Source organism: Erinaceus europaeus, chromosome 11 (genome assembly GCF_950295315.1).
Source record: "Erinaceus europaeus chromosome 11, mEriEur2.1, whole genome shotgun sequence".
Classification (NCBI taxonomy): domain Eukaryota; kingdom Metazoa; phylum Chordata; class Mammalia; order Eulipotyphla; family Erinaceidae; genus Erinaceus; species Erinaceus europaeus.
In genome coordinates, this window is record NC_080172.1 from 44,137,867 (window position 1) to 44,152,299 (window position 14,433).

Genomic DNA, 14,433 nt, shown 5'->3' on the forward strand with positions numbered 1-14,433 from the left:
AAAATATAGTGACAGTTATTATTAGCATCCTAAAGAAATTTTACAAATTAAAATATCTTCTATGAGAAACAAGTGTTATGCACTTAAGGAACAGCAAACAGGAGAGAAAAGCATCCTTTCTTCCATAGCTAGCTTAGACATGCAGGTGTTGCTTAATATTAACCATAAAGAATCTTCATCATTTATTTACCCAACTATTTGTTAGTCAAAACTATTGGTCAAAATCAGAAAAATAAAGGCAGAATGAAATTTAGGGATTATAATTGAACTCAAACCACCAGGGTTGAAATCCTGGCTTTGAAATTTACTGAACTGTATGATACTGGATAAATGACCAATGTGAGCCTCAATTCTCTCATTTACAAAATGGGGGAAAATAAAAACATGCCTCACCACTGATTAATGATATAAATGTGTGATTGTATAAAGGTCAAATCGGTTACAAATAACCCATTTTAATCAGAATTCTGAATGAAGAGTGAAGCAATGATAAGTGCTTTGTAACAGAGTGTATATATTTCTATGTGTGAGGACCTGGGTTTGAGTGTCTGGCTCCACATGAGAGTACCACACATGATAGGCACTATGGTGTCTCTCCTGTACTTCTCGCTCTTTCTCTGTCTTTAAGTTATGAAAGCAAAAGAAAAGACAAAGACTCTGCCACAATCAGGAGAATCATCACACAGGCACAAAGCCTCAACATGCCAAAAAGCACAAAGACTACCGTAAGGATCCTGGTCGCTTCACAAGCAGTAAAGCAGGTCTGCAGGTGTCTATCTTTCTCTTCCCCCTTCTCTCTCCCCTCTCTCTCTCTCTTTCTCAGTTTCTCTCTGTCTTATCAAATAACAATAATAATAACAACAGCAATGATAAAACAACAAGGGCAACAAAAAGGGGAAAAGTGGCCTCCAGAAGCAGTGGATTCATAGTGCAGGCACTGAACCCCAGCACCCCAGCAATAACCCTGGAGGCAAAAAAAAGAAAGAAAGAAAGAAAAGAAAAAAGAAATATGCACACTCTACTGGTGAGCTATTTCCCAGTCAACCCTAAGAATTCTTTTTCATTGTGGTAAAATCTCTCTCAGGGTATGTTAAGAATGGTCCTAGGAAACACTCAATTTGCTTTTTTAAATTAATGAAAGAACTATGTTAATAACATGAAAGATCTTTAGGAAGAGAAATTTACTTATATATTGTTATTATTAGTTAATTTTTTAATATTATCTTTATTTACCAGGTAAAGAAATCAAAAGGGATGGGGGAGAAAGAGAAGGAGAGAGACAGAGAGACGCCTGTAACCCTGCTTCACCAGGTTTCTTCCTGCTTTACCCCTGCAGGTGGGAACTAGGGACTTGAACCCAGGTCCTTGCACACTGTAATGTGTGTGCTTAGACAGGTGTGTCATCACCTAGCCCCTATTAATTTTATTTTTATTGCCACCAGCGTAATCACTGAAGCTCATAGCCCGCACATGGAGCAAAGCGCAAGGACTAGCTCCCCACCTCCAGGGGGTCGCTTTGCAAGTGATGAAGTAGGTCTACAGGTGTCTTTTTCTCTTCCCCTCCTCTCTCGATTTCTTGCTGGCCTATCCAACAACGACAACAGCTATGAAAACAATAACAGTAAGAACTACAACAAAGGGAGTAGGGCGGTAATGCAGTGGGTTAAGCGCACATGGCGCAAAGCACAAGGGCCTGTGTAAGAATCCCGGTTCGAGCCCCCAGCTCCCCACCTGTAGGGGAGTCATTTTACATGGTGAAGCAGGTCTACAGGTGTCTTTCTCTCTTCCTCTCTGTCTTCCCCTCCTCTCTCTATTTCTCTCTGTCCTATCCAACAACAACAACAGCTATGACAACAATAACAACTACAATAAGCACAACAACAAGGGCAACAAAATGGGAAAAATGGCCTCCAGGTGCAGAGGATTTGTGATAACCCTGGAAGCAAAAAAAAAAATCCTTTAAAATAAATTAACTGTTTACTCCTTTGAAGTTCATATTTCAAATAATCATGGACTTAGTTAAATGAAATCAGATAAAAATTCTTGTTTCATTAAGTCAAAATTGGGCTTTTTTCCTGAAATTTTGTAGACAAATCTAACATATTTATAGTATATATTCCATACAAGAAGATATATTTTGAAGAAACTTTTCATAGCAGGAGTAGACAGCATAATGGTATGCAAAGAGACTCTCAGGCCTGAGGCTCCAAAGCCCCAGGTTCAATTCCCAGCACCGCTTATACCACAGCTAAGCATGCTCTGGTTAAAAGAAAGGAAAGAAAACTTTTCATGTACTTTCACAACATGGTGATAATAAAATCAAGACTGTTCTGAAGAGCACCCTCATGAAGACCTTGGGGACATACTCTTGGTAACTTCAATCATTTCCAACTTAAGAGCAGAGTAGAGTTGGTCATACAGCAGGGTTAATGCTATTCTTTAAAGGTCAAAGATAACTTGAGAAATAGCACTATGTGCAGAGATGAGTCCAATCTAAAGATACAATTTTCTGTATCAAACAATGGATCATCTTTACTCAATTCAGTCATCAAAGCTGACTGAGATCAATCAAAATCAAATCAGGAAGGAAATATCATGGTTTTTTTTTTGTTTTTTTTTTTTGTTTTTTTCTTTTTTTTTACCAGAACACTATTCAGTTCTGGCTTATGGTGGTGCAGGAGATTGAAGGAAATATCATGTTGAAGCTGCCACTTTAACAAAGACTGTAACATTTTATGTATCAATTTCTGTGACTTTAAAACCACTGAAGTTTAAAAACCACTAAAGAGTTATAGGAAAACCTAAATGTGACCAGGGATCCGAATTTACCTACATCATACCTACAGAGTTCTGCTTTCATATAGGGATCAGGAGGTTAAGATAAAGCCAAAACACTGATTCCAAGTCTGTTCTCAAAGGAAAAAATAAAAGCATTATTACCTACAATAAATAAATAAAGCCATACTTTACCATCTAACTGCTTCCCTAATACAGAGAGCAATTAATTATTTTGTTTTCTTTTGTTGAGAAGGTGCCTAACTTTGAATAATTTTCTCTTTATCCTTGAGTAAATAAAGTGTCCACTTTGTCCTAAAATTCTCTGTTGGCTTTCTTATGTATATTTAAGTGTGTAAGTAGGCTTAAAAAAATCCAAATGATATCAATAACAACAATAGTAATAACCACAACAATGATAAAACAACCAGGGCAACAAAAGGGAAAAATAGCCTCTAGGAGCAGTGGATTCCTAGTGCAGGCACAGAGCCCCAGCAATAACCCTGGAGACAAAAAAGAAAAAAAAAAAAAAAATACAGAGACAGGGAGGTAGCACAGCAGGTTAAGTGCACATGGTACAAAAGTGCAAGGACCAGCTTAAAGATCCTGGTTAGAGTCCTCCTGCTCCCCACCTAGAGGAGGAAGGGGTCGCTTCACAAGTGGTGAAGTAGGTCTGCAGGTGTCTTTCTCTCCCCCATTTCAATTTCTTTCTGTTCTATCTAACAACAACAATAACAAGGGCAACAAAATGGAAAAAATGGCCTCCAGGAGCAATGGATTCATGGTGCAAGTACAGAACCTGAGTGATAAGTCTGGAGGCAAAAAAAAAAAAAAAAAAAAAAACCAAAAAACCCAAAGGCTATATCTACTTCCAATGGTGATTAAGATAATCTATGGAGGACTGTAAATGTAAGGAAACCTTCCCTCCTAAAGGTCACACCACTTGAGTTGCTAACATAGAATTAATTCTGTTTAGTGGTATGATGGTAATTTTATGAGTCAACTTCACTATGCTAAGGAAATGTCCTGATAACTGTCAAAACATTATTTCTTAGTTTATCCTTCAGTTATTTCTGAAAGAGACTATAATTTCATTCAGTAAAACGAGTATAGGAAATTGTTGTTACTAATATGGATAAGGTAACAATCAACCCATTGGGTAAAATTTCTTTTCTTTGAGATGTACGTAATTCCCTGTCCTTCAGACTTCAGTACTTTTATCAGCAGACTCACAATTCTCAAGAATTTGGCTCGAATTGGGAATTGTCACTCCCTCCCTCCCTCTTGCGTGCACGCGCACACACACACACACACACACACACACACACACACACACACACACACACACACACACACACCTACCTATTCACAGATAGACCTTTGAATTTAGACTGATTTTTATCAAGCTGTTTTACAGCTTGCAGACAGAAGACTAGGGCCATCTTACTATCTAAAACCTTAGGAAAATTCCTATAATAAATCTCTCTGTGTGTGTGTGTGTGTGTGTGTGTGTGTGTGTGTGTGTGCGCGCGCGCACGTGCCACACAATATCCTATTGGTGCTTCTAATTCTATAGAAAACTCCTAACACAATATTTACTGGCAATTCCAAATAGTCATAAACTGGGAACACATGGGTCTACTCAGAACTAGCTTGATGAAATAAATGAAAGAAACAGAAACAAACGATATCCTTTTGATTAAGGTGCTTACTACCTTAAGTACTAGAGCCAAAGCAACAAATTCAGTTTTGCCACCTGTGACACTCAATCCAAAAACTGTTTTTTAAAGATTGCATCATAATCTTTTAAAAGATTGCCATAAAGAGGATTACATCTTCTTCCTCTTCTTCTAGAGAAAGGCTGAAGCAAGCAGGTGGGACTCAGTCCTTACAGCCATATTGTACAAATAACTGGTTACAATGCATGGGAAAATGTACTGAAACAGGGCAGGCAAATGGCACGCCTGGTTGAGTGTGCACACTACAATGCACAAGGACCCAGGTTCAAGCCCTGGCATTTGTGATAAAGCAGTGCTGGGGGTGGGGGTGGGAGCAGGTAGTGCAGGGGGTTAAGTGCGCATGGTGCAAAGCTCAAGGACCAGCGTAAGAATCCCAGTTCGAACCCCTGGATTCCTACCTGCCGGGATTTCGCTTCACAGGCGGTGAAGCAGGTCCGCAGGGGTCTTTCTCTCCCTCTCTTTGTCTTCCCATCTTCTCTTGATTTCTCTCTGTCCTATCCAACAACAATGACAGCAATAACAATAATAGCAACAACAACAATAAACACCAAGGGCAACAAAAGGGAAAAAAAATAGCCTACAGGAGCAGCAGATTTGTAGTGCAGGCACTGAGCCCCAGCGATAATCCTGGTGGCAATAAATAAAATAAAATAAAGTAAAATAAAATAAAATAAAATAGTGCTGCAGGTCTCTTTTCCTCTGTCTTTTATGTTCTCCCTCTCTCTCCATTTATCTCTATGCAATAAATAATAAATGAATAAAATATTTAAATATGTGTTGAAATGCAGGTTTCAGTAATGAGAAATAATTTTCAAAATCATTGTTTTTTATGATGTATTGTTTATTAAATAAACAGATTTCTGGGGGCCAGGCAGTGGCTCACTGGGTTCAGTGCACATAGTATGAAGCCTAAGGAACCACGCAAGGATCCCAGTTCAAGCCCTCAGCTCCCCACCTGCAGGGGGGTCACTTCACAAGTGGTGAAGCAAGTCCACAAGTGTCTATCTTTCCCATTTCCTCTCTCTTTCACTCCCCTCCCCTCTCAATTTCTCTCTATCCTATCCAAGGGGGAAAAAAGTGGAGGACTGGAGGAATGGCCACAGGAGTAGTAGATTCATAGTGCAGGCACAGATCCCCCAGTGATAACACTGAAGGGGAAAAAAAAAAAAAAAGAAAGAACAAAACAGAGGTGTGTGTGTGTGTGTGTGTGTGTGTGTTAACAGATTAACCCAAACAAAAATGCAAATATTTGATAGGTTCAAAAAAGGTAATGAAAAAAAATCATTTCTCCATTGGTATGGAATCAAAATATAAAGGCATGGGGACAAGAAGATAGTTCACTTGGTAAAGCAAGGATGCAAGGACTACTGCACTGAGTCATCTTTTATGTATGTATGAATTCACCAATTCCTCTTTTTGAAGGTATCTAGAAAACATTTCTGCACCATTACTTTCTTTCTAAATTACAGCTATAATCCAGAGCTGATAACATTGTAAAATAAAAAAAAATCTTTTGGTAGCACAGATATTTTTGAAACTAGGTGTTTGCAGTTTTAAGGAGCATGATGTAGGTTTAGGAATGACTCATTTAAATCAAGCCAACCTGCAATAATAACAGAATGCCAATTACAACTAGCAAACATTTTCAACTTGCCAATAATCAAAATGAAAACACTGGATCAAATAGAGAAACCTAAGTTGAATGGTGGTTTAGCCAATAGAATATACACTTTACTATGTTCCAGGACCAGGATTCAAGCCCTCACTCAGTTCTCACTTGTTGGGGTGGAGGGGGAAATGGGGGACATGGATGGAGAGGTTCAATGTTGTAGGTATCTTATCTCTCCAATCTCTCTCTTCCTATATATGAAAATAAAAATGGCTGCCAAGAGCTGTGGAGTTGGGCAGGTACTGAGTACCAGCTATAACCCTGGTTGGAAAAAATGGGGTGGGAGCAGGGAACTCAGTGTGAACCCTAAAATTTTTTTTCTATTTTACTTTATGTTAACAGGTCTGTATTGTCTGAAATATCTTAAACCAAAACAAAGATTGTGACCTTAAATAACTGCTAATCTGTAAGTGTTCTTGTAGTCATGTTTCCAATACAAACAAACCCTGATAGCTTGTCTAAGCCCATAAGCCTGACAACAAAGGCCCACTGGCCTACTGAGAGGAAAGACAGAAAGCAGGAAATGAGAAGACTTAGTTAATTCTCATATAATCTATCAGTGTGAATTGGGCTGAGGAAGTGCTGCTTTAAAAATAGAAAGAAAATCACAGAGCATACGACCAGAGCCACAATTCATTTTTTTTAAATTTTTTAATTTTTTAATTTTATTTATTTATTCCCTTTTGTTGCCCTTGTTGTTTTATTGTTGTAGTTATTATTGTTGTTGTCGTTGTTGTTGGATAGGACAGAGAGAAACGGAGAAAGGAGGGGAAGACAGAGAGGGGAAGAGAAAGACAGACACCTGCAGACCTGCTTCACCGCCTGTGAAGCGACTCCCCTGCAGGTGGGGAGCCGGGGTTGGAACCGGGATCCTTATGCCGGTCCTTGTGCTTTGCGCCACCTGCGCTTAACCCGCTGTGCTACAGCCCGAGTCCCTTTTTTTTTTTAATTTTTTTAAATTTAATTTATTTATTCCCTTTTGTTGCCCTTGTTGTTTTATTGTTGTAGTTATTATTGTTGTTGTCGGCCACAATTCATTTTAAAGCAAGATATTTTTTGTGTGTCAGAAGGAGTCCCTATCCTGTTCAATTACCAATGCAACATATGTAAGTATTAACATATTTTGAAGTAAAACATTTTAAAGATCTTTTATCCTCTGCCTTTCTTTCCAGAAAGAAGTTTTATTGGGTTGGGATGTCGGAAATGTCACGATATATTTTTCTGCTTTTGGGGGGGTATTTATTTATTTATTTATTTGCCTCCAGGGCTACTGCTGGGGCTTGGTGCCTGAACCAGGAATCCACTGCTCCTGGAGGTTATTTTTTCCCCCTTTTGTTGCCCTTGTTGTTGGCTAGGACAGAGAGAAAAGGAGAGAGGAGGGGAAGACAGAGAGAGGGAGAGAAAGACAGACACCTGCAGACCTGCTTCACTGCCTGTGAAGTGAGCACCCAGCAGGTGGGGAGCCAGGGGCTCGAACCAGGATCCTTATGCCAGTCCTTGTGCTTCGTGCCATGTTCACTTAACATGCTGCACTACCGCCTGACCCCTTACTTTTTATAATTTTGTTAGTGATTTAATATTGATTTACAAAATTAAATGTCAACAGGGGTGTAAATCAACTTCATTCCCACCACCAGGGTTCTGGATCTTCAGTTGCCCCACTGCAAGCCACCACATGAGCCAGCCATCATCTCTACAACTGTCTACATCTATACATAATTGCCCTATTTTTCTTCCTGATCCAATTCTCTCTTCCCTTCCAAGCCACTCATGACATTACTACCTCCATCTGTCCCTCTCCTTTTCCTCCTCTCTCTCTCTGGGTGCTGATGGAGCTGGAGTTCAGAGCCCTCTTATCTTCTTCCTATTACTTGTCCCCTGCTGGGAGTATGGATCAAGGTTGTTTTTGAGGTGCAGAAGGTAGAAGAGCTGGTTTCTGTAATTGCTTCTCCACTGGACATGCGTTTTGGCAAGTCGATCCATATCCCCAGCCTTAAGTTTTAATTTAATTAATTTATTTTTCTAATTTTTAGTATATTTATTGGATAGAGACAGCCAGAAACTAAGAAGGTACGGAGAAACAGAGATAGAGACACCTGCAGACCTGCTTCACCACTTACAAAGCTTTCCCCCTGCAGGTAGGGACTGGGAGGATTGAATCTGGGTCCTTGAGCACTGTCACATGTGAGCTCAACCATTTGCATCATCACCCAGCCCCCTTTTCTGTATTTCTATGCAAATATGAGTCATGACCTTTCTGACAACTCAATACCTTTTACATTTTGCATTTTGTTGTTTGTTGCTTTGATTTTGGTTCAGATTTGTATATGTTTATCAATTTCCTTTGTATATCAATTTTATTGATAGAGTTTATATAGAATTAAATGAGCCTATTTACAAGTTTGTTTTTTGCCTCCATGGTTATCACTGGGCCTTGGTGCGGACACTATGAATCCACTGCTCCTGGCCAGCATCTTTTTCCCATTGTTGTTGTTGCTGTTATTATTGTTAGATATGACATAGATAACTGAGAGAGGAGGGAAAGACAGAGAGGGGAAGAGAATGATAGACACCTGCAGACCTGCTTCACCACTTGCAAAGCGACCCCCCCCTGCAAATGGGGAGCAGGAGGCTTGAACTGGGATCCTTGTGCTTCATGATATGTGCACTTAAATAGTGTGCTACTGCCCAGCCCTCTATTTACAAGTTTTGAAACGTGTCAATATATGGCTATGTAATCAACATCACTCTCTTACATAGGAATTCTTTCTTTATTAAAAAAAAATTATGGGGCCAGATACACCTGGTTGGGCATACATGTTTATAATGTGTAAGGATCCTGGTTCAAGCCCCTAGTCCCCAACTACAGTAGGGTAGCTTCACAAATAGTGAAGCAGTGCTGCAGGTGTTTCTCTGCCTCCTTCTCTATTTCCCCCACCCTTCAATTTCTGTCAGTATCCAATAAATAAATAAAATTTAAAAATTAAAAATTTATTAGTGATTTAATAATAGCTTACAAAGCCAAAGATTACAGGGGTATAATTCCATATAGCACTCATCACCACAGTTCTATGCCCACCCCCATTCTGACTCTCATTACCACAGAAAGCTAAATTCTTTTTTTAGAATTGATGAATTGGTTAAGCTGAAAAAGTTTTGTGTGCCAGTGAATGCTAGAAAAACAACACTCTCATCTAAATTCCTTCTTCAAAATGTGGACAAGGTAACTCTAAATTAGCTGTGACACTTCTACCTAATGCAACAAATGACCAATCTTTTGCTCTTTAATAAAATAGCTTGCCAGATAAAAGTTCTAGTTTGCTATTTTATAGGGCCTCCTAAAATTCTCAGAATACCATGAAAGTTATCAAAATAAAGAAATAAAAGCAACTATTGATTTTAGGCACAATTTCCTCAAATCATGCAAACAGCATTTAATGAGCATCTACTAGGTCAAGAGATAAGGCTGAGGATTCAGGATAGAGGAAAAACAGGAAAAACAAAAGACTCTGTCTTGATAGTTTATATTCTAATAGAACTACAGGCCCTTCCCCTATTCCTCCACCCCTTAGAAAAAGGACAGGAAAAAGCTAAACACTTAGTTAGCAGTTTTCTCAAAGGTACTTGAAGATGATAATTCAAAGTGTGATGTGACTTAAAGAACAGGACATATTTATAGTCACAATACATCTATCAACAAAATACTAACTACAAATGACAAAAAAGTCTCTCTCTCTCTCTCTCTCTATATATATATATATATATATAATGAGAAAAGAAAAAAGAAAATTGGGTAGTGGGAGATGTTCAGTGGTATTTTACATTATCAGTTCACTCCCCAAACTCACATTAAAAAAAATAAGTAACTCTTTAAAGGCCTCTTAAATCTAATTTTAATCAAGCAGTCAAAGTGACCAATAATGGAACAAACAATTCAAGAATGCCTGCACCAAGATAAATTTCTAAACTGAATCAAATAATGAATACCATTCAAATGCAAAATGAAGAGCACTCTAGGAGTCAGGCCAAGGCTCACTGGGTTAAGCATACATATTACCAAGTGCAAGGACATAGGTTCAAACTCCTGCACCCCATGCTTCACAAGTGGTGAAGCAGATCTGCAGGTATCTGTCTTTCTCTATTCAGCCTATCTACCTGTCCTCTTTCAATTTCTCTCTGCCCTATTAAATAAATAAATAAATGAATAAGGAAAAAAATAGCTGCTGAAAGCAGTGGGTTTGCAGTGCCAGCACCAAGACCCAGTGATAACCCTGGAGGCAGTAACGAGGAGGGAAGGGAAAAAAAATTCTGCAAAACTGGCCTGAAAGAAGGTCAGGAAAGACTTAATTGTTCCAAGTTAGAGAACACAAAGGTAACATGACAGCCAAATATAAGATCAAATCTGAACTGGATCCTATAAAAGACAGTAAAACAACTAATTAAACATGTTAACAGGCCTGAAGACTAGACAGCAACAGAGTATCATATCAGCGGTAATGTAAATATGGTCACTAAATTAGATATGTAAGACAGTATCTTGTCTATAAAAATTCACACTTGAGTAATAGGGATTAATGGAACATCATTTGGCAACTTATTATAAGATTCAGAAAAATAGATCTTTGTACTTTCTTTAAAATTAGGGTTGGACTGATAAAAAAACATGGAAACAAATGTTAGTGTCAATTTAAAGGTACGTAAGTGAAGCCACTAGGCAAACTAGTCAACTTAAAATTGGACCGATATAAGAACAAAGAGAGAATTAAAGGAATAACTGCATTTACCCTTGCACTGTAAGGATAACGGCACATCATTGTTAGTTTTAAATTACTCTAAAGAATTTATTCTACAAAATAGATGCCATTTCAGAATGATGTGAAAAGATGAACTATTTAATAATTTGCTCGAGACTGGGATGTCACCTAAGGATAAAAAATGAGTTATATTCACACCACCTAACTTATACCAAAATTAAATTGGTTAAAGGCAGAGAGAAAAGTATTGGACTCTCAATCATGAAGTCCAGAGTTGGATCCATATTTATGTGTGTGCCAGTGATCCTCTAGTGTTCTTGCTATCACATGAGTGCACACATGCTCTCTCATTATTGTTAATATATATATATATATAATACTATATATTTTAATCTTTAATTTTTGCCTCCAGGGTTACTGCTGGAACTTAGTGCCTGCACTATGAATGCATCACTCCCGGAGGCTATTTTTTTCTTTTTCTTTCTATTTTATTTGATAGACCAAAGAAATTGGGGGTGGGGAGATAGAGCGGGAGAGAGTAAGATAGACAGCTGTAGACCTGCTTTACCGCTCTAGGTGAAGCAGGTCTGCAGGTAGGAAGCCAGGGTTCAAACCCAGGTCCTTGCACACAGTATAATGTGCTTAATTAACCAGGTGCACCATAGCCTGGCCCCCTCATTATTTTCTTAATACAATCTTTATTTTATTTATTTATTGGATAGAGTCAGAGAGAAACTGAGAGGAAGGGCAGAGATACAGAGGAAAAGAGACACCTGCAGCACTGCTTCACCACTTAAGAGGCTTCCTCGGGATGCATTGGATCGACCTTCCCGTGGTGCATCCCGTGAGTACCCACTCATTGGGGAAACTGACGACCCTTCCTAGCCGACTGAATCCACATGGATCCCAGTCACTTTCAAAGCCATTAACTGGCTACGGAAGAAGGGCAAATACTAGAAGAAGAAGAAGAGGCTTCCTCCATGCAGGTGGGGATTGGGGCTTAAACCTGGGTCCTTGTACATGGTAACATGTACACTCAATCAGGTGCACCACCACCAAGCCCCATTCTCTCTCATTATTAAATAAACTTAAATAGGTTAAAATTGAGCTGGGGCGAGTGGTGCTGTGCCTAGCTAAGTGCACACATTGCAGTGCACAAGGACCAGGGCTCTAGCCTAAGTCCCCACCTGCTGGGGGGAAGAAGCTTCACAATAGTGAAACAGTGCTGTGGGTGTTTTTTCTCCTTCTTTATTACTGTCTCTATCAAAAAACTAAATATATATAATAAAGACTGAGAGGCTAAGAAATAACTCATCTTGTAAAATGTGAGCTTTACCATGTTCTTACCAGATCTCCTGTTCCAGCCCTGACACCACCTAAAGCACTAAGGTATGTGGGGAGCTCTACAGTAGGCGGTGCAGCAGCACTGTGATATCTGTCCCTCTCTATAACTAGAAGGGAAGGGAAAAAATGAATGAAAAAGTTTGCTTAATACTGATGAGATATGCTCCAAATATGCAAGGCCCCATAAGGGGGCAGGGGTATGGACCGAAATGTCTAATATGCAAATTTAACTTACACCAAGAATATATGTTTACACTGGCAAATACCAAACATACTTGCCTGGCTAGACTATATGGAATGAATTCTAAGATTCTTTTCTACAAATAAGAGTTGGCACAACAAGTATAGAGAACAATTTTGTAGTTCTATCAACATTATAAGTACATTTTCCTGTTTCCTTGGCAATACTACGCTTAGTACTATGTATGGTCAACTGGGTGCACCAACACCCAGTCCCAGCAATATTATGTAATACAATTAATTCTAAAGATATACTTCAATACACACTAGGCAAAATTAACAGCATTTTTCACTTCAGTAATTCAACAGGGAACTAATTTAATAAATTATGAAGCAAGCACACAAATGGATATTATGCTTAATGTTTTAGGAAGGAAATGCTTTATGTACCCATGTGTGAAGATTCCCAACATATTGTTAAGAGGAAGCTATAGAATAAGCTAAATTTAATACTTATAGCTATATTTTCCTGTACATAAATCTTGGAGGAACACATATGGATTGCAGTAATGATTATCTGCATGGGTGTTAGGTATGAAGAAAAATCAAGCAAATCAAGGTCTGGCTTTCTAGTGTACCTTTTAATGTGTTTTGATTTTTATATTACCTATTGAAAGCCACTTTTAAGGTCACTAATTGTTTTATTTATATTAAAGTTCTTTTTTTAATCAAAGGTCTTTACATTTTTCTCCCTCTTTTCTTTCCACTTTGGTATGTTTCTGGATCTCTCTCTCTCTCTCTCTCTCTCTCGCCATTCCTGACTGAGCTGGAAACTTCAGAAGACTGCTAAGAATAAAATGAAATGAACAGAAATAAGCCAATTTCATCACAACTATTTGTGCCAATCTTTTACAATTTAAACATCTAAGAATTTGGACTGTAAAGATAGCTCATCTAATAGTGCACCCGCTTTTTCATTCAAGTCTCAGGCCCAACACAGTTAAGGAAGTTTTGGTTCTGTGGTCACCCTACCTCTACCCCCTACCATCTATGCTGTTCTATCTGAAAAAGTTGGCCCAGAGTAGTGCAGCCCCAACAATGACAACAAAAAAATCAAAACAAACTAAAAACTTCTAAGAAACGTAAAGCAAATAATTATAAAGCAGTCACATTTGCAGTTGCTTGTAGATGAATGTCACATGCTCCTTTGCCCTCCATACATGTCTTAACATCCTTCACAGAGTCACCTCATATCAAAGATACTCAGTGATGCAGAATTTAAAAAGGCAAAAAACCTTTAAATATGAAATCTAAAAAGTCACTTATCGAATACAAGATGTTCCACTCAACACACTCTTATAGTACTAGTCCTAAAGTGAAAATAGAGACTCGCCAATCGCAATTAATCCTGTGATTACACTACCCATGCTATATACACACTTTAAAAAGAGAGAATGTCAATAAGATGTCACTGAGACCTCCTCTAAGAACATACAATAAGTACTATTTTTATCTTAAAATTTGTTTGCTTACTATTTCCACAAATTAATCTTTGAATACAGATTATGTCTTTCCAAGAAGACTATTTGGCAGCAAGCTGCTGACATTGTACTGATGGTAGCCTCCTCATACACAGCCTTATTAGCATTTCTATTGCTGCACTGCACACACTGGCATTATAAATCACACACACACACACACACACACACACACACACACACACACACACAGTCATATACAATAACCAAACAGTTAACCTAACAACTAAGAGTATTACAAATGTATAGAACTAATCTTTGAATACATGGTCTCATAATTAAATTCCATTATGGTTTCTACCTTTAAATCTAAAATCACCAACACTAAAATCAAGTACCATCATAGTACCCTCACTTTTGCCATGAAATGTCACCCAGATTATACAGTTCACATCCAATTATTGAACACAAGCAGCCAGAGCATCTATCATTTA

General features: G+C 38.4%; 1 protein-coding gene across 7 annotated transcripts in view; it reads right to left on the reverse strand.

The window, feature by feature from the left end:
- RERE (arginine-glutamic acid dipeptide repeats) overlaps positions 1 to 14,433 on the reverse strand; it is a 523,083-nt gene that overhangs the window by 267,286 nt on the left and 241,364 nt on the right. For 4 of the 7 annotated variants that reach the window (XM_060201410.1, XM_060201413.1, XM_060201412.1 and 1 more), the window contains exon 5: positions 4,913 to 5,008. The exons of the other annotated variants lie outside the window; for them this stretch is intronic. In XM_060201410.1, coding sequence (XP_060057393.1) covers positions 4,913 to 5,008 — 96 coding nt within the window. The remainder of the gene's footprint in view (positions 1 to 4,912; positions 5,009 to 14,433) is intronic. 7 annotated transcript variants of the gene reach the window in all.